The sequence below is a fragment of the Hydra vulgaris genome, chromosome 05 (genome assembly GCF_038396675.1).
Source record: "Hydra vulgaris chromosome 05, alternate assembly HydraT2T_AEP".
NCBI classification, from domain to species: Eukaryota; Metazoa; Cnidaria; class Hydrozoa; order Anthoathecata; family Hydridae; genus Hydra; species Hydra vulgaris.
Genome location: NC_088924.1, coordinates 17,730,001 through 17,757,500, shown reverse-complemented (window position 1 = coordinate 17,757,500; position 27,500 = coordinate 17,730,001). Strand labels below are relative to the sequence as shown.

General features: G+C 29.2%; 1 protein-coding gene across 15 annotated transcripts in view; it reads left to right on the top strand.

The window, feature by feature from the left end:
- Nucleotides 1-27,500, top strand: part of LOC136080643 (SCO-spondin-like) — a 180,233-nt gene that overhangs the window by 60,400 nt on the left and 92,333 nt on the right. For 14 of the 15 annotated variants that reach the window (XR_010638573.1, XM_065797570.1, XM_065797568.1 and 11 more), the window contains exons 4-6: nucleotides 1,748-1,935; nucleotides 16,432-16,557; nucleotides 16,670-17,179. Coding sequence is in view for 14 of the 15 variants with exons in the window: in XM_065797570.1 (XP_065653642.1) it covers nucleotides 1,748-1,935; nucleotides 16,432-16,557; nucleotides 16,670-17,179 (824 nt within the window). In the remaining variant the exon portion in view is untranslated. Of the gene's footprint in view, nucleotides 1-133; nucleotides 781-1,747; nucleotides 1,936-16,431; nucleotides 16,558-16,669; nucleotides 17,180-27,500 lie in introns of those variants that run through there. The other variant, XM_065797567.1, reaches the window with a different exon arrangement.

Here is a 27,500-nt window from a genome sequence, read left to right as displayed (position 1 = left end):
AGTTCATAGATTCATTAACATCGTCACCATTCTTAATATTAAGTTCCCAATTAATATCTGATACTGCCTGTATAAATTTATTATTATCAAAATTCCTAAAGGATCGTTTGGTAGTTATTACTTTTTTGTTTTTAGGAGGAGTATTTGGAATACAAACAAATTGTGCTAAGTGATCTGAAATTGATATTTTGAGGTTTCCAGAAATTAGATTAGGAGTTTGAAAATTTAAAAAGATGTTATCAATAATTGTTTTTGATGTACAAGTTATACGTGTTGGTTGAATTATTGTAGGGAAAAATGAGTAAGAACATAATGAGTCAAGGTAATCAGAGATAATGTTGGATTCATTGTAATTTAGTAGGTCCATATTAAAGTCACCCATTATCACAACCTGTTTGTTTTCAGAACTAAGCTTTTCAAGTAAAGGGTTAAAATGATCGTAAAGGAATTCCTTAGGATTTAACGAAGGGTGTCGGTATATACAGCCAATGATGATATTTTTTTAAAAAGGATTGACAATTTCAACAAAGACAGATTCCAAATACTTTGGGATGTATACTGTAAGATCTTGTCGAACATTGTAGTTTATGTTGGATTGCAAGTATAGAAGAGCACCTCCTTTTTTGGCTTCAGTTGGACAATGTTCGATAGTATAGCCATTTATATTTATATCAGTTATGCTAGAATCATTAATCTGTAATTTAGATTCTGAAATACCAAGCACAATAGGGAAAGAAGTAAGTGAACTTATGAGACTGCGAAGATCATCAATATGAAAAGGTAAAAATCCAATGTTTAGATGAAGGTACAATTCAGAATTTGATTTTATAGTATAGTATAATAAGTAATTATTTGTAATATGTTTAAGTGGTTTTTAATGTCTATTTTTGTGCATAATAAAAGAAAATTTGCATAAGCAATTTTATTTTCACTAAAGAGATCTATCAATTTATAGATGTCCTTCTTGTGTGTAATCTAGATTTGATGATGAATATGTGGTTTGCATTAACATTTTAAATTACTAATTATTTTTAATATGTTTAAGGTTGTTGTTATGAAAAATGTTATGCTAGGGAGCTGCCTTTCTTTTAAAACTTTAAAACATGACTAATTGATCTTGCTTCCAAAGATGAAAGTTTGGAATTTTTCTAAATAACATACTTCCATGTCTTACCTATTTGTCAGTTATTTTCCTTTGAAGTTTCATTCATCACCTTAAGGAAAAAGGGGCCTGAAGCTATATACCTACAAAGTGTCTTAATTACAATCGCAATAATATTAAAAGTATTGCAATTGTGTGTTTTTAAGACACTTAATATATAGAAAATTTTTGTAAAATTTGTAAAATTGTCTGTAAAATAACTTGTGAAATTTTACAAGCTTTGAAACTTCTCTAGATGACTTGTTTTGTTGTTCTAATACAAGAAATTTACCACTTGCATAATTATTGTTAATAATAAAATGTTTTTATATATTTTTGTTAAAATTCGTTAGAGAAATGTTAACTTTAGAGGTCATTTATTAAGTTAAACTTTGAGAAATATATATATATATATATATATATATATATATATATATATATATATATATATATATATATATATATATATATCGAAATATATATATATATATATATATATATATATATATGTATAAATATATATATATATATATATATATATATATATATATATATATATATATATATATATATATATATATATATATATATTTACATTTTTCATAGGGTCCAAAAATTAACATCAAATCTAGTATTTCTACGCAAAAAAAAAATTTATTACATTGAAGCTGTTCTCTCTACTGTTCCTCCTAAAGCAACTTATCATTTATCAATTGGCATTGTATATACTGATGGCATTATTATAGAAGCATTTCAATATATTCCTGCAAACCTTCTAGGTTTAATTTGGACAGGTAAATTTTTTTTAACCTTAAAATTATATTGACTATATACAAATAAGATATGAATTAATTAACATTGTTAACATAATATGAGGAAATAAAGTTACATCTTTATATTTTAGAGCATGTTTAAAAAATCATATTTCCATTCTAATTTAGAAATGAAATACAAGACAATAAACTTGAATAATAAAAAAATATAATAACATCAGTAAAAAAGATATGTATTAAAAATTACAAGAAAAGCAAAAATAAAAAACAGCAACAGAAATTTATTAATATCAAATGTTATTCTAATTATGAAGCTATGTTAATAGCAATAACATTTTGAATTATTTGAATCATTTTGAGAAATTAATATATTTAAAAAAATATGTTTTATGCAACATTTATACCAACATATAAATCAATTAATCAGTCAAATTTATTGACAGGCTCAAGACTCACGATAATAAAGATGCAGTAAGTAAAATAAAGTTGATAAAATATCAGTATGTTATATATTTTGTTATACAGTAGTTATAAATATAACTTAACTCTGCATTTAAAAATCAATAGAGACTGAAAAAAACTGACTGTAAAAATTACAAACAATAATGACTATTTAAGAAAATCAGTGTCAATATAACAAAATAAATAGTCATTGTGAAATGTTATCACGGTTTTTCTTAATATTAGGTTCCTTCAGAAAACAAAACTTAAATGAAATAAAAAAAGTTTAGCGTAATTTTTTAGAAATCTTCTTAAGGAAAATGCTTTATTTGTTGGTTATGATCTCAAAGAACCACTTCACAATTGGATACTAATACACACACACATATGCACGCACGCACGCACACACACACATATATATATATATATAAATATATATATATACACATTTTGAGTATGAAAAAGTGGTCTTTACTCTCTTGTGGTTTTTTTCTCAATTAAGACATTACTTGCTGCATACTTTTGTAAATAAACTCATGAAAATTTTTATGAGAGTAAAAATGTTCTCATTGACACAATAAGTTTTATCTATTTTTTACTTTCTTTATATACTAAACTGTTAAAAAAAATTGTAAATAGAAAATCTGCACTTATAAACTTGAGAAAAAGATGGCATTTTGCTAGAATGTTTACAGCGTTTTTTTTGGTTAAACATTGTTGTTTTGATATGTTTATGTAAGTTTGTGTTCTGTCTGAACCTCTGGTGTGGTGTTTATTTACCTGCAAGTTATTTTATATTTTTGTTCTGTTTGAATGTTTTAATCTGATTTGATACAGTGTGAGCTCATTAATTGACTAGACACTCCAACTATAAAACCTATGCTCACCCTTATCTCTAGTATTTTGTTAGTATTTTGTTTTTTTTTATATTTTTCCTAATGCATTTCCAAAATATCATGCCTGATATTTTAAGGTTTTGTTTGCAGTTAGTAGCTTTTTTTAATTATTACAGGTCCGGTCCAGGAAAATTACGATCACTCTGCTACTGGTTTCATGTAACCCATTAATACCTGCCCCATCTTGGGCAGATGTTAACTACATCCAGCTAAAATTTCCCTGCCTTAGGTTTCTTGGTTGATTAAAGGTTAGAGATAATGTCTTGATAAAAATACTGATTGTGGGCAGGTGTTAGCTGCATTCAACTGCTGTCTTGTAGGAGGCCACCTATGCAAAGACTTAAGGGATAAGAAAAATAGTTTTGCTAACCAGGCTCGAACCCCTTCTTTATCTATAAGCTGGCTTAAATGCAAACCTGTGTTACATTGTTTCCTGCCTAGGATGATAAATGCTGGATCTTCTTGACTAATCTCATAGGTTTTTGCTTGTGTCTCCTTGATAATAGCTATGCAACTCTTCCTGTTATCTCCTAATAAAGGTACAGCTCTAAAACTCAGTTTAATGATTCTGAGGCCAGCTGGTAGTATGGTTTCCGAACTCTTTGGTAGTTCTCAGAGAAGCTGATTTTATTACCATCTGTAAAAATATTAGAGTATTAACAGTGCCATGTTGTGCATGGATAGTATTCCCGTTATTGCTTTTTGTGCACATTTTTGAGGCCACATAAGGAGCCCTAGGTAACAACTTAGGGACAAGAAGAGGAGTGTTTTTGATTAACATAATTTTTTTCACAAATGGATTCAAAAATTTTTCATTCTAATTTATTTAATATTATGTAAATTTCTTACGACATAAATAACCTCAAAGTTTAACTTAATAAATGACCTCTAAAGTTAACATTTCTCTAACGAATTTTAACAAAAATGTATAAAAACATTTTATTATTAACAATAATTATTAATTAAAACCCACTTGAACCACATAATCGCCACTAAATCTTCTAGAAATTTCTGATTTGAAATTGCAATTATTAAAATGGTTGTCTTTAACAGAGAATCATAATTCAGTTCAAGAATCAACAGTTATCCTAGTGTAAAAGTGGTCTCAACTTTTTACAACACAAATATTTTTTTATCTGACACAAAGTAATGATCCAGAAAAGCAATATGAAAGTGATAACAATCATAAGAATTAACAGTTTTCAAACGGTCAAGTGTCAGGTTTTAAAAAGTGGAAAGCAACAGATAGAACTGGACTACTAACAATACAGCTTTTGTTAAATAAATTCTTGAAGCTTCTGTATGAAAAGCTTTACAAAATCCTCATTCATTTATTGCGCATAATCAAAGTACAACTAGGAGACAATTACTCTTTACAAAGCAAAGTATTGTCTTAATAGAAATTAAAGCTTGCCAAGAATAACACTTTTGTAGTAAAAGGCAGACAGATACAGAGTTATCATTGGAACTCGAAGCAGTGCTTCCTGACACTTTAAAAAGGGTTGGTACCACTGCAAACTTGCAGAATCTTACTACAGGTTAAATACTCTCTTGAAACAATATTTGAATTTTGTCAAGAGTCAATCAATAGGACCTTGTTTATTTATGTCACTACAAAAGAAATAAGGCTTGTACAAACAATCTTGCGGATAGATTTTTAATAGTAACCAATATATTGGGGCAAGAGGTTTCCATCAATTTACACTTTCATAATATGATTTTACATTTGACTTCCTCAATAAACAAAAATATGATGTTGCTCAGGCTGACAATAATATGAAAATGTACTGCTACAAACACTGTTAAAAGTTCATAATATAGCATAACAAGTATTTTTAAAAATATTGTATTTTAGGCTGAATTATAAAACATCTTAACTTTTAAAATATTTAGAGTTAAGAGCTTAAATTTTGCAATTTTTTAAATGTTTTATCGAAAATTACCAATTATTGTAATTTGAAGAACTTTTGATTAGTTTTTGACATTTTTGTTAAAAAATAATCAAATGAAATGGCAATATCATACAATTTAGTTAAGTAAAAAAAATTCTCGACAGTATAAACATAAAAATAAAGATTAAAAAACTGTGGTAAAAAAGTTTTCTATTTTTGGATACAAATGGTTTTAAATGTAGAAAGCAGAGGGTCAATGTCTGTTAGCCTATTCCCTTCCCCAACCCCCTCAAAAAAAAAAAAAAAAAAAAAGAAAAAGAGGTGTGTGTGTGAAAAAAAAAAAAAAAAAGAAAAAAAGAAAAAGAGGTGTGTGTGTGAAAAAAAAAAAAAAAAAAAAAAAAAATAAAAATAGGTGTGTGTGGAAAAAAAGAAAAAGAGGTGTGTGTGGGAATGGGGGAGGGGGGGGGAAAGACACTACTTTTAATCTTTTTTTTAGTTCTCACAGCAGGTTAAAATATTAAAACTATAAGCAATCATTTCATAGAAGACTTGTTCACAGAAATTATACATGTTTTAATTTCTGTTGTTGTCACTTAAGTATTATAATGTAACTGGCTGTTTTGTTAATAATGGTTGCATTTAACTTCTTTGTACACTTACATTTTTTGCACACTATTAATAGTCTTTGATGTCATTTGCTTGACTTTGGTATCCTATCTCCATTTTACAATGACTCAAACACAATAAAATAGATTCATAGTGAGCGACAATCATAAAAATATTTGAAATATATCCATTAATTTTATTTTCAAAGGGTTTATACCACTCCACAGTGGGCTAGTAGGTGGACAAAATGGTAAAAAATTTTGTAATCTAATCTTGAAAACTTTTTTTTTAATTTTAGTATCTATATATATTAGGCAAATTTATTGATAATTTATAATAAATCCTTTAGTTACCAGGACTCCAAGCATTTGAATATTGAAATTAAAAAAAAAAAAAATTATAAATGAGTAATTTCGATGACATCAACATTGTGTAATATTTCAATTGCAAAAATTGCATGTATATTGCTTAATTGAATCTCATTCATCCAATGAATTTTTTTCTGCTGCTACTAAAAAATTTAGAGATGAATATATTGTTATTGCTGCCAAGAACATTTTAAACATTCCAAAAACAGTCTGACAAAAACTTCCCATCAATTAATTAGAAGCGGAGCCTTGGAGAAAGAATATAACATCTACCGCGCTTACAATGATGTCAGGGATGCAAAATTGAAATATTATCCTGCAAATATTACAGTGGAGGACTATTCAGCTTCAGTTCCTTCAAAAGATTTAATTATTCATATTTTGGAAATATCTGTGCAGTTCAGGAACCTGTGCTGAGCCACCTGTTATTAAACGACTAAACAATGACACTCATGTGTAAGGCTGGTTTTGATAGTGCTACTGGCCAAAGCATTTATAAACAAGCTTTGTAAGAACCTAACATGACCAGAGATTTAAAGTGTGAAGAATCATTATTTTTTACTTGTCTAGTCCCATTGGATTTGACTGAATTTTGACAGAAACAAAAAAGTGCATATTTGGAGAAATCAAAAGTCGTCATCCACAGCCTATTGTGGATCCATAAGATTTGCATACAAAACGGAACCCAAGGAATCTGTGATCAAAGAAGGTCAGTACATTAAAAGTAAGATTTGAGTATGATTTTATTAGAGGTTTGCGAATCTTCTATTGAAGCGAATTGTATTATTGAACTTACAATTATTGATGGGAAGGTTCAAACAATATTATCTGAAAAAGCTAACTCATACCAATGCTATTCAGTGTGTGGTGTCCCTCCAAAAATATGATTAGTTTTGATATCCTTGATATAGATTTACTAACAGAGAGTTCAAATATGATATTTCCAGTCTCCATGCATGGATTCGATTTTTTGAGATAATTTTATGTATTGCATATTAAAAAGAAACAAGAAAATGGCAAGCAAGTTCTAAAGAACATACAAAAAAGACACCAGTTGCTAAACAAAAGATTCAGACTGATTTTATGAACAAAATGAAGCTTGTTGTTGATTTCCCTGAAAGTGGTGGTTCTGGAACAAGAAACGATGACAGTAATTCAAGGCATGCTTTTGCAGCATATGAACAAACAGCTAAAATTCTGGGTATTGATCAAAACCTTATATTTAGATTTTACACTATCTTGGTAACACTCTCTTCATGATATGAAATAGACTGCTTAAAATTCAAGGATTATTGTTTTGACACTATGTCAAAACAATAATCCTTGTTATGTTCAAGGATTATTGTTAGACTATATGTCCATTAATCCATGTAATTACATGACTCAATCAGTTCACAAAGTATTGATACATGGACATGACATAATTAAAACTTTTACATTACCCATCAGACTTATGTCAGAGGAAGGTCAATAGGCTAGAAATAAAGACTTCAAATCTTATCACGAAAATTTTAGCTGAAAAACATCTAGAAGAGCAACAAATAAACTTATCAATAGACTCCTAGTTTCAAGTGATCCTGTTATTTTATCACTGCGTAAATCAACATCACACTGAACAAATCATAAAGCATTTCCTTCAGATGTTTTACATTTTCTTTAAATGATATTATTGCTTTATAATTTTTTGATATAATTTAAAATTGACAATGTTTTCTTGCACTATTTTTGTTTTTATTATTCCTAAAATATTATTTTCCTAAATACTCAATTGTTATTTAATATAGGTGGGTTGAAAATCCAACGAAATTTATTTAATTTACCACTTTGTGACTTAAGTATCTGGTAACTAAGCAATATAAATCCAAAGCAACTAAATAAAAGAATTATCTCTTTTATAAGAAGTGTGATCTCATATTAGTACTCATGCCAAATTTAGTGAATACAGAACTCATATAATATTTGCCCTAATATTAAATTAGTCATGAAAATATTTGCCCTAATATTAAATTAGTCATGAATTTTGTGCAGTAAAAGTGAATTCTGGCCCACTATGCACTCTTTTGATTAGATTTGTAAATGAGTGACACCATCCTAATAAATCATTAACTTATTTTTTTAAATAATTTTATGCTTATAACTACGATTATTATATTAACTATTATCAATATTTTTTTTAATTCTAATTATTTTAAATGTACCTGTTATTACTCCCAGTAAACACACAAACGTCTATTAAGCGTCAAAACAATGTTTCTACAAAATGTTCAGATTTGTTCAATTATCCATTTAGAATGAAATCCAGATTAACATTTAGAACAAATGTCCATAAAGCGTCTATATTCAAACGTATTTTAGACGTCTATTATAGGATTTTTATACATATATAAAGCATTTAAATTTTGTCTACTTCACATTTATATCTAGTCTAATTAATATATATAAAATGTTTAGATTTATTCTAAGTAATTGCATATTAAAATTTTAGATCTTGTCTAATAGTTTCTTTGATTTAGTTAACATAATTTCAATTTATTTAAGTTTTAAAACTAATATAAATCAAAATTACGTTATAACTTTTTAACTTTATATAAGTAATAAGAGCTATATAGGTCTTGAAATTTATAAATAAGATATAGTTATAAAAGATCTGGTCTTATTTTTTATAAATTTTATAAATATTATAATATGTTTATAAACTTTTATACTATACATTTATTTTATAAGACTATACATAAAGTTAAAAACTTATATAAAACGTTTTCATATAGTGGGGATTTAGAGAAAAAATGTTTGCACAATACACTTGTTAAATTTTCGATAATTTAAAAAAAATGGAGAAGTTAAGGCTATCGCTCTTGACATTTCTAAAGCTTTTGATAAAGTTTGGCATGCTGGTCTTCTCCATAAGCTTTCTTCTTACAGTGTAACTGGTAACATCTTTAAGATTTTTGAGTCCTTCCTTTCCAATCATAATATAAAAGTAGTCCTCGATGGATAGCACTCTTCTTCATATCCTGTAACTTCAGGGGCTCCTCAAGGTATAATCCTTGGCCCTATACTCTTTTTAATTTACATTAACGATCTTCTAGATATTCTCACATAAGGTGGCATTGTTTGCTGATGACACTGACATTTATTCCTGTCATGATAAGATTCCAACACTCTCTGATTGCTTGGAGGGGGCATCTGAGCTTGAAAAAGATCTCACTTCTGCTACAGCATGGGGCTCTCTGTGGCTGTTGAAGTTTAATTCAGACAAAATTAAATTTTTTTTAGCCAATTGTTACAGCAATAATTTAGATCTTCCTATACTTATGAATGGTAATGTACTCGATGAGTACATTATCATTCATAATGTACTCATTGAGTACATTACCATTCATCTATCCTTCATCTACTAGGATTAACTCTTACTTCCAATCTTTCTTGGAAACTGTATATCAACTTTATTACAAAATTAGCATCTGCTAAGGTTGTATCTCTTTATTGAGCTTGATACTTGCTTACCCTGGATACTATTCTTTGTCTCCATAAATCTCAAATATGTCCTTTTATGGAATACTATTGCCATATCTGGGGCGGATCTTCTAATGATGCCCTTTTTCTTTTAGACAAGGTGCAAAAATGCATTGAAAACATAGTTAAACCTGCTCTTGCAGCCAACCTCCAACGATTATCTAGTTTTTTTTCTCTTGAACATCAGTTCTTTGTAATTTGCTTCCTTCATCTTGCTTTCCTGATTCATATAATTTGCAATCTTTTAAGTTTTCTGTCAATCGTTATCTTGCTCTACAAATTTTATCTTTTCTCTATCTTTTTAAATATAGAGGATTTTCTGAATGGAAAGTTCCGAAATTTCCTTTAGGAAATGTAACTAAATTAAGTTAAAATGCAGTTAAAATGAAAAAAATATTTATTTAGTTATTAAACCTCTAGATTTTAGCAAAGATGAATACCTACTGTTGCACAATCATACTAGCGTTTACAGAATGAATTTAAACTGTTTATAAAACTTATGAAAAAAGTTTTAGCAGCAGGACTTTCATAACGAGAGATCAGTAACTCATATTTTTTAACTGTGTCAATGTGGTCATCAATAATTTCTAAAACATCGGAATCCATTAATTTGTTGACATTTAGGAAGGTAGAAAAAAGTAATTTTGAACTCTAATAGTGGTTGCTTGAAGCCTTGTTGGAAGCAAAGATGTAAAAAAAAAAAAAAACAGAAAATAAAAGTTTACATTAAGATTAAGTCAAAGATTACTAATAAAATTAATAAACTCAAAACAAATATTTTGGATCACTGTTTTCTCTGGATGCATTATCAAAAATCTTCCTAGAATACTGTCTACCGCTTGTTTATCTAGCACCTGTTTGTGCAACATCTTCTACATTTGTATCCTGATTGTCTTATTTCTTAACCTAATTTGTAACCGCAAAAAACTAGGGTAAAATAGTTAGCATTTTAAATCTACATTCATAAATCAAAATTGGAAATACACAGAACAACTTTAAATATAGAGGATTTTCTGAATGGAAAGTTTGAAATTTCCTTTAGGAAATGTAACTAAATTAAGTTAAAATGCAGTTAAAATTAAAAAAATAATTATTTAGTTATTAAACCTCTAGATTATAGCAAAGATGAATACCTACTGTTACACAATCATACTAGCGTTTACAAAATGAACTTAAACTGTTTATAAAACTTATGAAAAAAGTTCTTGCAGCAGGACTTTCATAACGAGAGATCAGTAACTCATATTTTTTAACTGTGTCAATGTGGTCATCAATAATTTCTAAAACATCGGAATCCATTAATTTGTTGCCAGGAAGGTAGAAAAAAGCTTTTTAACTTCCATGAATTAAAATTGCCCACCCGAAATTCGTTTATTATTTATTTATCAGTCGTTTTGTTTTCAGTTGTTGAAAGGAAGTGAATCTTGAAAACGCATTTAAATCTCAATTTAAATGCGTTTTCAAGGATTATTGTTATTTAAAGGTCAAGCCTCATTTTACTCCAAATATTTCACTATCTTGAGCAATTACTTTATTAAGCATTATTCTTTTTTTTTAACTTTTTTACAAGAACATTTCTCTTAAGAACAAAACTCCTTTTATTATTGCAAGAAGCCAATGCAAAAAAGTCTGATGTTAAGCTCTGTTATTCTCAGTTTACTAAATCTTGTATCTTATCTCAGATGCAAGGTTTTAGTGACTTTTGGTTAATTTTCAACAGTGCCATTAACTTAAGTAAGTCTAACATTTAATCTTTAATTTATGGATCTAATCTTTTTATTTCTCCCCAGAATAAAGCTGAGTTATTTGCAAAGAAATCTTACTCTAATTTGACTCTTGAATATAATGGCCTACCCTCTTCTCTATTTCAAGTAACTTTAAGGGTACCATAAGTTTCTATCTTTGGTTCTGTATTGTTTTTTATCTATAATAACAATCTTCATGAAATATTAAGTGGCTCTATTTGCTGACGACTCAACTTTATACTCTTGTCTTGACAAAAAGTCTTCACTTTTTAATTGCTAGCCAATTTTAAATTTGATCTCATTTCTGTAACAGCCTAAAGCTTGCAGTTGCTTATAGATTTATTTCTTGACTTAAAATCCACAAATTTTGTTAGACAACAAAACTCATTTATGTACTGCAAAAAAATATTGCGATATTTTTGGCAATCTTATATTGACAAATAATAACCCTCTTACTCTCAGACAAAAAGTCTAAAAGCACATTGTAAATGAATTAGATCTGCTTTATCTGTTAAACTTAAGCCACTCTCCCATTTTTGTAAGGTTGCATTTCTTTCTTTTTTCTTCAAATGCAATCATGGTCAATGCTCAAACGAGCTATCATCTCTATAACAATAAGCCAAAACTCATTCTTGCTAGGCTTTTCATTCAACAAGTTGCACCCTTTTACTGTATCTGTCCCTTCATGCTACCAAAACTTTTATTAATTCAGTTTTTTTCCTTGAACATCAAAACAACCTTATAAATCCTACCCATCTTTATTTTTTATATAACTTTTAACTTTTTAAGTCTTCAGTTATACGTTTCCTAGTATTTTAACTTGTTCTTTATTTTAAAATAACTCATAATTTAATAGTGGTTGCTTGCAATCCCGTTGGAAGAAAATTAGATTTTGAAAATATATAAATTTATGCCAGTATTTAATAAATAGTAAATTTAAGCATAAAATTATAATATATAAAGTATTATAAATTTTTTTCTAGCCCCAGCTATCAACCCCTGCTAATTCTTATAATTTTGCAGAGGCCGGGGTGGGGTTTGCAAAATGTCACATTTTTAGCCGGGGCCCCGGTCACTTACTAATTATAGGCACATGGAATGATTAGATCCTATGCTAATTATTATCAGAAAGCTCTCAGTGTTCTACTTAAATCAAGACTCAATTGAATGTTGCAAAATTTGTTGCAGATTTTCCGAATAAAACAAAATATATTCTTGATATACTGCGTATTATTGAGTTGCATATTATTCTTAACAAGCTGTTAACTAACAAGCTGTTTTATCAACTATTGTTTTTTGAAAGCTACCAACTTTTCAAACAATTTCTATAAGTATGACTTTGTTTAACTCAAAGCAAAACTCAACAAAGATATCATTAGAAAAAATTAAATGCAAAACTATCACTAGGTAATAACACAAAAACACCTTTATTAGAAAGGCAAAATATTATGTACCTTTTATTAAATTAAGAATTAAAACATTAGTTTAAATAATTCTTTTACTAAAAACTTTTTATGAGTTGAGATGTACTAAAATTTCTGTGCGCTTATTAAATACCACACCATTAACTACCAAGTCAACAACATAAAATGAAAAAGAGTTCTAATTTTTCATTATTCTGTTTTTTAAAAAGTTTTTTCTGAACACTTATGCCTTTTGTCTAAAAAAAAATCAAAATCTTTCTAATAAACAGCATGCTTGGTATCTTCATTTCATAAATAATGACATATCGTTTACCTAATATATCTGTTTCTTTTATTAAGGGGTCAAGACTTTTTTATGATTTGTAGAGTTAGCAAAATATCTATGGCAAAACCATGGCCTTGGCCACAAAATTATCAGTTTGAGATTTTTGAATGGCTTCGTGATTGAATGGCTTTTGAATAATTATCTTTATTGGCCTCTGATATTTATTTATATCTGGTGACTATTTTTTTTTTTTTTACAATTCATTGCTTTCAATTTTAATAGTAATATTGTTAGATTTGTTAGAAAATGTATTTTAAAGAAAAACATCAGTTTTACACATATGGTAATGGTGGTCCAGGTCTAACTTTTTTCTGAATAACAAATACTAAAAATAAAACAAACCTAAAAATAAAACAAATGTGTTATCACATTCTCTGTTTTCTTTTTCTTTTTTTTTTTGACATCTACTTTTAATCTACTTTTGCTGCATAGACCAAACTAGCAATATGTTTTCTCAACACCATAATAATCATATATATCCTTAGCACCATAACAATCGTATATATATCCTCAGCACCATAATAAATCAAGTGAGGATATTCATTATTATGGCAAATTCTTGTGGTTTCAATTTCCATTCCCATATAAAATATATAATTAGTTGAATTAGATATACATATAATTGATATACTTATTTGCAAAAATAGCACTTTAAAAGGAAGTTGCCTTAAAAGGTGGAGCCTCATAATAAAACATATAAAGAAATTATTTATTCTCTAGAAATTTGGATGGTCACTTTTAAATTGCAAACAAACCTAATTAATTGAATAGAATTGAATTTTCTTCTAATAGTAAAGATCAGTATTGACATTCTTTTCCTGTCTGTATTTTACCATCAAGATGATGCCGATGATCTTTAATCAGCAGATAAAGTCGTGATTGGAAGACACATTTTCCTTTTACACTATCTCTTACCTCTTACAGTCTCTGTTATCTTTACACAACGAAGCAGCTTTTACCAACTGTTTTTTTGTATTTGTGCACTTTCTTGCAACCACTGCTTCCAAATGACATTTTGAATTTAAAGATTTTGTTTGAATTTAAAGATTATGTAAATTTTTTTTTGTTTTTTAATATTTGATCTTATATAAAAAAAATCTATACAAGATGCTTTAACAATAATTCAAAACATAGATAGGTAAAGTTAAATAAATCTGCCACCTGTGATACAGATATATGGACATATATAGAGGATGTCTAGTTTGTTGTTAGGCGTACCAAAAAAATCAAATAAATGTTTTCCATCTTGTTGGTAAAAATCGTTTTTCTATTATATATTACAAATAAAACCAATTTAAAGCAATAATTAAACAATTTATGCATAATTTATGCATGTCATAGTTATTTGAAACAGTTGGAGTGAAAATAAAAGCCAGAATACATATTGCTAAAACAGTTTCATAACTTTGCAATATTGCTTGTCAAATTAAAGATAATTTTAAAAACAATTTAAGTATTTGGATAGAGGTATAACTAACTTTTAACTTCTTTAAAAGTTAGTTACACCTCTATCCAAATATTTAACGCAATAAAATTTTAAACATTTTAATTTACACACTTGAAACTTTTCAAAGATAATATATAATGCGAGTACTAATTTCAGTTTAAGTTTCAGGTTCGAGTATTTTTATATGAACTTTTATTTTGAAAGTTTTTAGTTTTTGAATTAGTTTTATAAATTTTACCTGTTATTTTTGTTTATCAATTATAAAAAGTTATAAATATTTTTTCAAAGTTTATTGGAATGATATTTTGGATAGTTTTTGTTATCAAGAAAATAATCTATGCACTCAAAAAAATAAAAGCGGTAATGTTTAGGATTAGGACATTCAGCGACCGATATAATCATAGTTACAGCAGATTTTTTAGGCATCGATTGATCTAAATACGGTAAAGAATAGCATATTTTAATTGCATAAAAATATTTCAACTAAGCTTTTATGTATAAACTGAAATTGTAAAAAAAAAGTATGGAGAGGAAGTGGAACATCTTTTCATAGCCTCTAATAATATTTAATTTGAATGTTTTTTTATTTTTTAATTTCTGATCTAAAATAAGTAATTAAGAGGAAGTGGAACTCCATAACAATACCTCTGATATTGTTTAGTGCATGGGTTTTTTTACTTTTAATTTCTTATTAATTTTTAAAACAAAAAGTTGTATGCAGAAGAAAAAAAAGGTTCAAGTATAAAGAGTTTTTTAAAATGGTATTTTCTACAAACACGATGTTAATAAACCTAAGAATCTAAGAATTTAAATTTTTTTCTTTTGTGAGGTAAAGAAACAATTTTCATATACACGGAAGAAAATGGCTAGTTAAAATAGTATGGTGCAAGATTTGTGCAAGAAACAAAATAGCTTTTTTAAGCGATCCTTTAGTTAAAGGAGAATCAATTATTTTTTTAAAAGTGTTTACAGGGGAAACTTGTGTAGTAACAAATCATCAGGTGAAAACTGAAATTATTTCTTAATTTTGAATTTGTGATGCTAGGATAAATACATAGGTATTTATCCTAGCATCACCTTAATCACAAGTATTCTATTAAAATGTTTATTCTAATGCATTTCTAAAGTATTCTCATCAATGTTTTAATGTACTGCTTACAGGAAAAATTTTCTTTCAACTACTCCAGGTCAGGTCAGGTTCAGAATTATACAATCACCCTGGTATTTGTATCATGTAAGCCAGTACTACCTGCCTCATGCCCTGCTGTCTTATAGGGTTTGCCTTTTTAGGCAAAGGCTAGGAGAGACAAATCCCTTGCTTTAGAGCTTGGGTGAGTAAATGCTAGAAATGGTGTCTTGATAAAAATACTCATCTTTGACAGATGTTAACTGCACCCAGCTACTGTCTTGTAGAAGGCCTTCTAAGTAAAGACTTTGTTACATTGTATATATATATATATATATATATATATATATATATATATATATATATATATATATATATATATATATGTATATATATATATATATATATATATATGTATATATATATATATATATATATATATATATATATATATATATATATGTATATGTATATGTATATGTATATATATATATATATATATATATATATATATACATATATATATATATATATATATATGTATATGTATATGTATATGTATATGTATATGTATATATATATATATATATATACATATATATATATATATATATATATATATATATATATATATATATATATATATATATATATATATATATATATATATATATATAAATTTCTGTAAAATCTATTTAAAAGAATTATTAAACATTTGTTTTAATTTGTAGAAAATGGAAATACAATTAGAACTGCATCAATTCCAATCAAGGAATGTATTTTTTACAATGGTTTGTTCACAACTTGTGTATGCAGAAATGGGCAGAAAATCCTTAATAATATTATTTATTGTCAAGGTTTCTAAGCATTTTTTTCAAAATAAAATATCAGTATAAATTGCGATCATTTAAATTTTTTTTCAGTAAAAATCTTTATTTTCCTTTAAAGTTTAAATAATGTTTTATGTAGATAGTGTTGAGATTATACAGGATTCACTTTTAATGGAAGATGAAGTACCTTTAGCAAGAAATACTTATGTTACAACCTTAAAATCATTAAATAAAGAATACTCTGTATTGTTTGAAGTAAAGCCAAATGCGTTTGACCATAATTGGAGAAGTGTTATTCATTTATTTCCAGATAACAGCAATGATACAACTCATAATAGCAATCCTGCTATTTACTTTGCCCCAAATGGTAGTTTGTATGTTACTTCAACTATAAATGGTTCATTCCATAGTTTTTATTATTCAATGCTCTTTTATTTAAAAACTTGGAGTCAAATTAATGTAAGACAAGAATTTTATATAGAAAGTAATACCTATCAGTATTCTATCAGTGTCAATGGAACAATTGTTTATTCTACCACAAATAAAAAACCAGTTGAACTATCAAATATCAAAGTTTATGCTGCTAACCCATGGTATGTTTCTCAAAATGGATTCATTAGAAACTTGATCATTATCAGTGAAACATGTGGTATGAAAATTATTTAAGTTATAACTGTGCAAAAATGTTAAAAATTATGTATTAGGTTTTTTCTATTTATGTTAATTTAGCAGCCTGCTTACACTTATTTGTATCTGTTTTATTGTCATTTATATTTAAATAGTAAATCCATTTTATTATTATTGTTAGTACTGTTTAGGTGCACTGTCTGTCTTATTTATATTTTAAATATTCCTCTATTAATGCCAAAGTTTTTAAATAATTTATATTTAAATAGCAAAGCCATTTATATTTAAATAGTAAAGCCATTTATATTTAAATAGTAAAGCCATTTATATTTAAATAATGTTTTACAAAACTTTAATGATTGAATATTTGAATTGAAAATAAAAATTTAAATTTATTTTTAATGATACAATGCCGTGAATAAAAGTTGTTTGTTTTATTATATTTTTATTAACAGGGTGTTAGCCAGAAATAAATGTTTTACAGCATTTTCACGATGTTGGGAATTTATGTGTTGTAGGTTGGCCAATAAATGACCAAAAAAATTGTTAAAGGTCAATACTTTCTGACATTTAAAAAAAAGTTTAAGGCAAATCATAGCTCGCACCCATGGTTCCTAAACTTATTTTTTTTTCTTACCTTTTTTACATAGATGTTCATATTTTTGTCAAATAAAATGTTAGTTAAAAAAACTCAACTTTACTGTGGTAAAGATTGAGAATCTTTTCAACTTTGGTTAGTAATCTTTGTAGGTATTATTAAAAAAATAATTTCCTGAACTGTATAAAACAGCTTAGCTCCTAAAAATGCATACAGTTTTTGAGAATGCACTTTTGGTAAATTTTTTTTTTTTCAAAATATTCACCTTCCCAAGGCCGTGAAGGCCCCTGCAGTCAAGGAGGCTACCTTGTGGTTACAACCCTCTCTCAACTCTATAATTTTGAAACAGGAACCTTGACGAACAAAGCTGCTGCGCAGAGTAACAAGTTGAGCGCTGTACTATCAGGAACATGGTGGGGATTGAACTCGGAACTTCTTGCTTATAAGGCAAGTGCTCTACCCAGGGTTGGCATTAAAAAACCCACCCAAAAAAACCCAGTTAAAAAACCCCAAAGAAACCTGGGTTTTTTTGAGTTTTTTTTAAATAATATTTTATTTAAAGGATTCTCTTTGCTTGGTTTTTTTCTGTGATTTATTTATTTCAGAAAACATTTAAACATAATTATGACTAATTAAAAGGTAATTATTATTGCAAAGAGGATATGGATATGATCAGAATATAGTATTTAATAAGAATCAAAATTTTTAAAAGACATGATTTTTTTGAAATATTTCTGAAAAAATAGTTTTAGTATTTTTTACAATATACTTTCAGTGATCTCAGTGGCTTTTATCAACCATATTAAAGTCAGGCCTGTGTTCTATTTTACAAATTACTCAAGAAACTTTTATTTAAACAGTATTATTATTTGTGTAGCATTAAGTATATTTAACTTGCATATTTCGATGCAATGTGTATTTTTCAGAAAAAAATCTTTATAAGAATGCCATTCGAAAGTGGAAGGAAGAAAGGATGGGAGTGGAAGGAGGTCAGTGAGATAGAAGGGGACAAAAATAGTGTTCAGTGTCACCATTGTTCAAAGAAGATTAGTGGAAAAATTGAAAGAGTTTTTATTCATTTGGAGAAGTGTAAAGAGAGAAAGAAGGACACTGATGAACAAGAACCAAGACCTGGAAGCTCAATGAGCAATATTAGCCTCTTGTCAAATGAGTCAGATACTTCAATTTCCGAAGGATCTATTATGTCCAGCTCCACACCAGCAAAAAGGTTTAAAAGTAGTAACTTAAATAACTTTGTAGTTAGAACATCAAATGATCAGAAAGCAGACAAGCAAGTTGCCTGGTTTTTTTTCAGCTCTAACATGTCTTTTAATTCAGTGGAAAATTGTGAGTTTCAGAAACTTTGCTCTCTTCTTCATCCTGGGTATGTCCCACCAAGCCGAAAGAAACTGGGTGAGATCTATTAAATGAAGTGTATGATGATCTGTCAGCTGGTATAAAGAACAAACTGGAAACCAAAGACACGTTGGTAATTTGTCAAGATGGATGGTCTAGTATTCAGAATGACCCAATAATTGCTCACTCATTTTATGATGGAAAAAAGAGTTATCTGTACAACATAGTTGACTCAGGATCAGAAAAAAAAACTGCAGAATACTGCTTCAAAATCATCAATGAAGCTATAGTTAGCATAAAAAATGATTATAATAAGTTTGTATTTGCTGTCTGCACTAACAATGAAGCTAAGATGAAGAAAATGAAAGAGCTGATCAAACAAGAGTATCCTGATATGTTAACATATGGCTGTAATGCACACTATATGAATTTGCTACAGAAAGACATTTGCAATTCTTTTTCAACAATTCTAAAACAGTTTGTGGAAGTTCAGAAATATTTTAGAAATGTGCATATGGCCCATGGTTTGTTAAAGGAAAAAGGTGGATGTATGCCTCAGCTGCCAAATGAAACACGCTAGAACTCTCAAGTTGCCTGCATTGAGACATACCAGAAAAATTATAACTTCTACGTGGAAATCTATGGAGAGAAGATGGAAGATTTTCCAGCCAATATTGGAAGAATAATTGAGAATATACCATCAAACGTGAGGCAAGTCGTCTTTTTAGTCAAATGAAAAAATTGGGGATTGCCTTAGACAAGATGCAGAGTGATTCTTGTCATCTCTCTGATGCAGTTCATATCTGGTATTCATTGATAAAGGATGAAGAGCTATCTATATACTATGATGCAATAAAAAAGAGATTTCAAGATGCTGTACAACCCTTTCATATTTTGGCCTATATAACTGACCATCGCTATGTAGATGATTACAAAAGCTTCATTGATAATGATAATGAAAACAGTGCAGAGCAATGGTTAGAGGACAGGAACCCTGATTTCTTAGGTTTACTATACAAGTTTAACTTGAAGGACAGGGAGGTGTTCCCCAAGCAAATGTTCTCAGAATCACTGAAGGTTATCTCTCCATCAGAACGGTGGAACATCATGAAAGGAAAGGTTACTAGATCTCAAATCAGGGAAAAAGAGGTTTCTGCCAATTTCTGCAGCTTTCTAGCTTCTCTACACTCCTGTCCTGCTAGCTCAGCCTCAATTGAGAGATGGTTTTCAACCTTTGGATTTGTCTGGTCGAAGATCAGGAATCGTCTTGGTGCAGATCAGGCATTGAAACTTGTGAAGATTTACAAATCATTTCACAATAGCTCAGCAGCTGACAGCAGTTCCTGTGATGATATCGAATCTGATCAATAAGTAGGTAAGTAGTAGGAAAAATCGTTTTTAACTTCAGTATAACCATCTAAATTCTGAAAAAAATTATATTTCTATTATTTAAGTGTAATTTATATTTGTTTTAGTTTATTCTTGATGATCCCAGAGGAAGTGTTTAACTGGAAATCTGTCAAAAACATCTGAAAAGCTGATAAGAATTGAAAATTATTGTAAAAATCAAACAAAGCAAAATTATGTATAAAGAATTTTATTTACAGTTCTTCAATTTATTAAATTTTCCTTGTAAAAGCTCTTTTCAATAAATAAATATAACTATTACCATGTGTTTTTAATTATTATTTTGAAAAAATTAAATGTTTAAAGATATGTTGAATACAAAATAGGTTTTATGTCTTTCACTTTCTAAGCAAAAAAAGCTATTTTTAAAAAAACCCCAAAAAACCCAATAAAACTCAAAAAAACCCAGTGGGCTGCGTTTTTTTGGCTCTACCACTATACCACTAGTGCATGCAGAAAATACAGAAAGGTTAAAAAAGTGGTTAAATAAATTGTGGTAAAAAGATATGTTAGTATGTTTTAACTTTGTGACACAATTAAATCAGCATTTAGAGCAAGAGTTGAGACTGTGCCAAAATAGATACTGACTGCCAAATTCAAACCCTCAGTTAACGTATGTGCTAAATTTCTTGCAAATGGCTAATTCAGTTTAATGTTTTTAGTGATTTTTTGTATGTGCATCTTAATCTAGTATTTATATATAGCTATTTCCATAGTTCTGTGATGTACCATGCTAAGAGATTTTCTCTAATAAAAGTTTTTATAACTCAGAAATATTTTTTATTACTCTATAATAATTCTGAACTAAAATTTTATAATACAAGTTAAATGCAAATTTAATGTTTTAACAATGGAACAAGACAAAAATTAAAACATAAGTTTAATGACATGTTATCATTCTGAACATATAAATAATGCATTTTTGATGAATCTTATTTTTTTTGAATGAGTTCAAATTGAAAAGTTGATGGTATTGATTTAAAATTGTTCATTCTTTGCTGTCTCATATTACTTTCTTGCATTTAAATTATAGATATTTGCAAATCTTTTAATGCTGAAACAAAATCTGGTGCTGATTAGATCTCTTATCGACCATTTGGTGCTGATCTCTCATCGACCATCTGGTGCTGATCTTTCATTGTTCGTCTGGTGCTGATCTCTTATTGTCCATCTAGTGCTGATCTCTCATCATCCTTATGTGCTTCTCAGCAAATCGATTCACTCAACATTAGCTTTAATTCTGTCAACCACTTTTTTGTGCTCATTTCTGCAAAAAAAATTGCAGAATTTTTTTTTCTTGAAATGAATTTCAAACACAACTATTGCTTTTGTTTTAAAACTAATAATGACATTGTTGCTCAACATGTTTAAACAAGACTTGATTGTATGACAACTTCTTTGACTTGATTAGGAACAAAATGAACAATTTTATCCATGTATAACTAAAGACTTTGTGTGATCAGTTGAATCAGAAATAATAAGAAAATGTTTTTAGTTCAATGTCACAGATTGCAAGAGTCATGAATTAATTTGGGTTTGACCAAAATGAGCCGTTTGCGGTTTATTTTGATATAAACATTTAGCGTTTTCAGCCCATTCGACTTGGATTACTGCAGTTTTTAGTTTGCAATATTCATTGAAGCTCTTTTCAATTTCTTGAAAAATGTTGATTAGTTTTTCTTTTCAGTTTTTCTTTCTTTTTTTTTTTTTTATTTCTGATATGTGTTGGAGAAGTTCTGTTACAGTAGACTTCTTTGAAATCTTTTTGATGTTTGAATATATTTTTTGCTAATGTAGCAAAGGCATATACCATATTTTCATGCAAACTACAAGCAAAGGTTATGCATAAATTTGATTTGATTTCACATTAGTGTGGGTGGTGGTTAAAAAATTTGCCCAATTTTGATTTGACGATGCTTTCCTCGAATAACTTGAATGCTTCTTTTAGCTTATAATATAAATGGTGCATCAGAATATTATTTGTTTTTCAATTGAATCCAAATGAAATCTTTTTTGCTGGTTGCATGGATCCATTCAGAACTCTGTCTTGTCGGATTTTTCTCAGTTTTTCAGAGTCTCAAAGTTTGAGAGAAATCAAAAAACTTCGATGCAACTGACAGTTTTTAGAAAAAATTATTTTTTTATTGGAAAAATAATTAAGTTCTTTTTTTCTACATTGCTTTTACAATAAATCTAAGTTGTTGTTTTGAAAATGAAAGTTCTCTTTAGAAATTTTTTTTTCAATGACAACCTAATATGATGTCACAGGTGGCAGTGAATTTTAAAATATTATAATTTAATATTAAAAACAAACAAAAATAAAAAATAACAATATTAAGTTAATTTATCTAAGAGGTTAGTGTAATTAAACATCAGTTAATTCAAAGCTAAGTTGTTTAATTTAAATGAATTTAAAACAAATATCTGAGGATTAAAATGTGACAAATGTAGCAATAGAGGATAAAGATACTATAATTAAAATGTTCACCACAACTTCACATATTGCTTAGGAAAGGTGAAAATGATGCAAACAACTGCTGCTCCACCACTGTACTAGATGAAACAGTGTTTTTGAGATGAAAAAATTTTACAGCCTTAAAGGTGTAAAAAAAAACTCTTGAGAATCTAAACTGTCTAAACATGTTAAATGACATTGACTTGGATTTGTTGAAAACCCTGTCTGATATGTCAATTGAAAGTTTACTAGACCTACTTGCTTTTTGAGTTCAGTTGTCTCTTCTTGTGATCATAGTGTTAATGGTTATTTTCCTCTAATTTGTAAAGGCTCTTATACTCACATGCTTTGCCCAGAAATTTGCATTCCTAAGAATGCACCCGTTTTTCGGGAAACTAAGTTTAAATCCGCAGACTATTCTTCCATGTGCTTTGGTTTAGCACCACTTCACTTAATCACCTTGCTCTTTGTTCTATATAGCCCTCCTTCATCTCAAAACTGCAGCCTTTTTGATGTTATTTCTGATTAAATTGACCAAGTCCATTTTCTTTACCCTTCACCCAACATTGTTGTTGTTGATGACTATAATGCTCATCACACTGTAAAGCTTGGTTCCAGTGTTAGTGATTATGCCGGTATTAAGGCCCACAACTTTTGCTTCTCTTTATTTCTAACACAAGTAGTCAATTTTCCAACTCACTTTCCTGACAATCCGAATCATTTACCTTCTCTACTTGACTTATATCTTGTTTTCTGATCCTAGTCAGTGCTCGGTTTCACTATTAGGTGCTTCTGATTATGTATTAATCACTCAAAAACGTTTATCTCATTCTTCTTCATCATCACTATCCCCCATTCATCATACCTCTTACAACTACTTTGAAGCTGACTGGGACTCTTTTTGTGATTTTCTTCATGATGGCCCTTTGTAAAAAATTTTTGTCTACTGCCAAAGCATTAATTAGACAAAACCTTTTGTCTAATGCTTTGTTTGCTAAGAAGTTCTTTGTTTGCTAAAAACTGAATTGTTTGCTAAGAACTTTTCATCAATCTCATCTCTTGATTCCACCAATCACATCCTACCTGATATAGCTGACAGATTGATTGATTGCTTTACATTCTTATCACTCCAGCTTCTGTATCTAAAGTAATTTTCTGCTTAGACTCTTCTACAGCTTGTGGTCTCGACAATATATACCTGTTATATTCTTGTAGAAATGTTCTCCACAGCTATCATATATACTTTCAAAACTATATAACAAGTGTTTATCAGAGTCTTGTTTTTCAGCCTGCTGTAAAGCTACATCTGTTATCCCTATTTTTAAGAATACTGGTGAGCAATCTGACTTATCTTACTGCCGTCCCATTAGTCTTCATACTATCACAAGAAATGAGTCTTTTATCAAAAAAGTATATTAACAAACACTTAATCTCTCATCTTGACTTTAATAACTTATTTTCTGATCATTTTATTGGATTTCGATCTTTTTGTTCTACTGCTAATTTTTGAACGATGAGTACCAATAAGTTTTATTGTGCATTAGATAGATGTGGAGAGGTAAAGGCTATTGCTCTCAACATTTCTAAAGCCTTTATTAATGTGTGGCATGCTGGTCTTCACCATAATCTCACTTCTTACTGTGTATCAGGAGACATCTTCTATAAAGACTAAAGAATCATATAATTCTATAAAGACTATAGAAATGGACAGCACTCTTCTTCAATTCATATAACTTCAAGAGTTTCCTAAGGTTTTATCTTTCACCTCATACTTTTTTCAATTTACATTAACAATCTCCCTAAAATTGTCAAAGTAATGGGTTCTATTTTCTACTTCTCCAAAAAAAGTAGAAAAGTAGAACTTATCAAAATACGCCTCTCAACTGCAGCTAGAAGAATAAAAAAAGAAAATAACGAAATTCCAAAGACATGTTAAACAAAGTTAATTTATTCACATTTTTGTGTAGAACTCATTTCATGGTATAACTAAAATAAAGGTATAACCAGAAAATCTTTAAAAAAAAAAGATTTTTTTTTAAAGATTTTTTTAAAGTTTCGATACAATCCTGAAAACGTACTAAGGTTTTGTTGATCATTAAAGACAGGGACTCTTGTGGAGAAAGCAGCAACAAATGCACTTAAGTATTGCAAAAAAAAAAGTGATTTTGTTAGAAAAGTCTTAACAGAGTTTGTTAAAAGTGATTTTGTTAGAAAAGTCCTAACAGAGCTTTGTTTTCAGAATTTATTAAAGTTAAAACCTGGTGCAGTTTACTATGCATTATTTCTTTGTTCAGCACATTTATTAAGCTATTATCTTAACAAATAGATTTTTTAATAGAAGACTTCATGTCCTGCTGCCTTATAGGATACGCCTTTTTAGGCAAAGGCTAGGAGAAGCCGACTCCGACTTTAAACACCCCCTGCCTTGGGGCTCTTGGTTGAGTAAAGACTAGAGATAGTGTCTCGATAAAAATACTCATCTTGGGCAGATGTTAAATGCATCTGGCTACTGTCTTGTAGAAGGCCTCCTAGGCAAAAACTTAAGGGGTAAACAGATTCTATCTGTTGACCAGCCTCGCACCGTTTCTTCATCTATAAGGCTGGCGCAGATGTATTTTTAATACATTGTTTCCAGTTTAGGATGCTGAATGCTGGATCTTTTTGACTCAATGCATGGGTTTTGCTTGTGTCTTTATTTTTATGACTAGTCAGGTTTCCTAAATCTGTGGTAGCTCTCAGGAGGCTGATTCCATCAACAGCTGAAAAATATCAAAGTATTAACAATGATATTTTGCGCATGGATGGTGTCCCTGTTTGTACTTTTGGTGTACATTGTGGAGGCCACATTTGGAGCCCTTTGTTACAGCTTAGGGTTTATTAATAGTAATAAGGCAATTCCTTGGGCTATTAAACAGTGTTCCTGAGTACTATCTATGCTTTGAGTCAAGTTCTTCAACAAATTTAAAAATGAATAAAGTACCAAAACCTTTGAAACACAAAAAACCATCATCATCACCAAGTTCTCTAAACCTATCATTCACTAATAATCGTGGTCTTCAAAGGAACTTTTCTTCTGTTGAGTCTTATCTCTTGCAAAATTCACCAGACCTACTTGCTCTTTGTGAGACTAATTTGAGTTCGGCTGTCTCATCTTGCGATCTTAGTGTTGATGGTTATCTTCTTTTAATTCATAATGACTCCAATCTTCACATGCTTGGCCTGGGCATTTACATTCGTAAGAATTCACCCATTTGTTATGAAACTAGGTTTGAATCCACAGACGATTCTTTCATGTGCTTTCGTTTAGCACCACTTCACTCTATTGCCTTTCTATTTGTTCTATATCGCTCTCCTTCATCTCAAGACTGCATTCTTTTCAATGTTATTTCTTATCAAATTGATCAAGCCCTCTCTCTTTATCCACTTTAATGCTCACCATTCTGAATGGCTTAGCTCTAGTATCAGTGATTCTGCAGGCATTAAAGCCCACAACTTTTACCTTTCTCAATCTCTAACTTAAATAGTCAACTTTTTAACTCGCTTTCCAGACAACCCGAATCATTTACCTTCTCTACTCGACTTATGTCTTATTACTGATCCTAGTCAGTTCTCAATTTCTCCACATTTACCTTTAGGTGCTTCAGATCACAGTTTGATCTCTTTAAAACTAATATCTCATTCTTCTTCATCACCTGAATCCCCCTATTAGCGTATCTCTTACAAATACCTTAAAGCTGACTGGGACTCTTTCCTTGATTTTCTTTGTGATGGCCCTTTGGTAGAAATCTTTTGTCTTGTCGACAAATGTGCTTCTTACATAACTTTGTGGATTTAGGCTGGCATGAAATCTTTTGTTCCCTCTCGACGATTCCAGGTCAAGCCTCACTCTCCTCCATGGTTTGTCTCACACTGTGCTGCTGCGATTGCCAATCGAAACCGTTACTTTCATATCTATCAACAAAACAATTCTCCAGAAACAGATGTTTGTTTATTACTGCTAGAAACCATTGTAAAAAGGTTTTGTCCAACGCCAAAGCCCGCTATTCTCAGGTCATTAAATCTCGTATCTCGTCTCAAAAATTAGGCTCTTGTTACTTTTGGAGAATCTTTAATAGTATTAATAATAAGGGCAAATCTGTTATTCCACCTCTCTTGTATGGTTCAGACTTTGTCACCTCACCTAAAGACAAAGGTGAATTGTTTGCTAAAAAATTTTCATCAATATCATTTCTTGATTCCACTAGTTGCGTTGTACCTTTTATTCCCAACAAACAGGTTGATCCATTGCTTTACATTCGTATCACTCCAGCTTCTGCATCTAAAATAATTTCCTGCTTAGACTCCTCTACAGCTTGTTGCCCAGACAGCATACCTGTTATTGTCTTGTAGAAGTGTTCTCTGGAGCTGTTGTCTATACTCTCCAAACTATTCAACAAGTGCTTATCAGAGTCTTGTTTTCCAGCCTGCTGGAAACCGGCATCTGTTATCCCTATCTAAAATTCTGGAGAGCGATCTGATTTGTTTCAC